Raw genomic sequence first — 833 nt, 5'->3', positions numbered from 1 at the left:
GGGGGGATCATTCTACTCACACTGACATCAGTGTGGTGGATCAGCACGCAGAGAGCTGGCAGGATCTGAGAAAAGAGTGAAACAGAAGAAAAGACAAGCGGGATCATTAGGTGGAGAAAATGACAACAAAACAACAGGGTTCATATGTGATCTATCAATAGTTGAAATGGCTTCATGTGCACGTACTCTGCGCGATCTGCTACACCTTAATTCATTTCAGCACATAACAGCAACACGCTAAATTTGCCTTCAGTTAACCATCTCAGGTAGTAGACCGCTGACGTGGTTGTACTCAGATTCTAGTCAGAATGAGTCTGAAACTGCTCCATCGGGCTGTGATTATGGGGCGTGTTTCAACCAAAAAGGCCTTCGCACTCAATTGGACAGACCTACAACCAATCAGCGCACCGGAACGCAACGCCGACGAGACCGGGACAGTGTTTCGTCTCCATAGCAACCACTCTTTGCACGATACACTTCCAACCACACGTCCGACTTTTAGACTTGTTTGAAGCTGGATAGATCATTAGTTTTGTGTAAATATGAACGTGGATAACATACGTGATAGTGAGATGCTTGCTACAGTTACATCTCTAGAGATAAATCAGTGAAAACAAGTTTTATTTCTCTGATTTACGACTTTGTTCCAACGCTGCTGGGCGCTCCGTCTCTTCAGTCACTCTCTTTCCACCATATGACGTTACGGTAGAGCTGGATAATATATCAATATCGTGATATGAGACTAGATATCGTCTTGATTTTGGATATTGTAATATGACATAAGTATGGTCTTTTCCTGGTTTTAAAGGCTGCATTACAGTAAAGTGATTTCA

The 833-nt window shown here is 43.1% G+C and overlaps 1 protein-coding gene across 1 annotated transcript in view; it reads right to left on the bottom strand.

The window, feature by feature from the left end:
• The window catches only part of kpna4 (karyopherin alpha 4 (importin alpha 3)), a 15,662-nt gene that overhangs the window by 5,860 nt on the left and 8,969 nt on the right, over positions 1–833 (bottom strand). Inside the window, exon 10 of the mRNA XM_032511492.1 lies at positions 21–65. Within this exon, the coding sequence (XP_032367383.1) occupies positions 21–65 (45 nt within the window). The remainder of the gene's footprint in view (positions 1–20; positions 66–833) is intronic.

The sequence above is a fragment of the Etheostoma spectabile genome, chromosome 3, assembly GCF_008692095.1.
Source record: "Etheostoma spectabile isolate EspeVRDwgs_2016 chromosome 3, UIUC_Espe_1.0, whole genome shotgun sequence".
NCBI classification, from domain to species: Eukaryota; Metazoa; Chordata; class Actinopteri; order Perciformes; family Percidae; genus Etheostoma; species Etheostoma spectabile.
The sequence above is the reverse complement of the archived record's forward strand: the minus strand, read 5'-3'. Positions and strand labels throughout refer to the sequence as shown.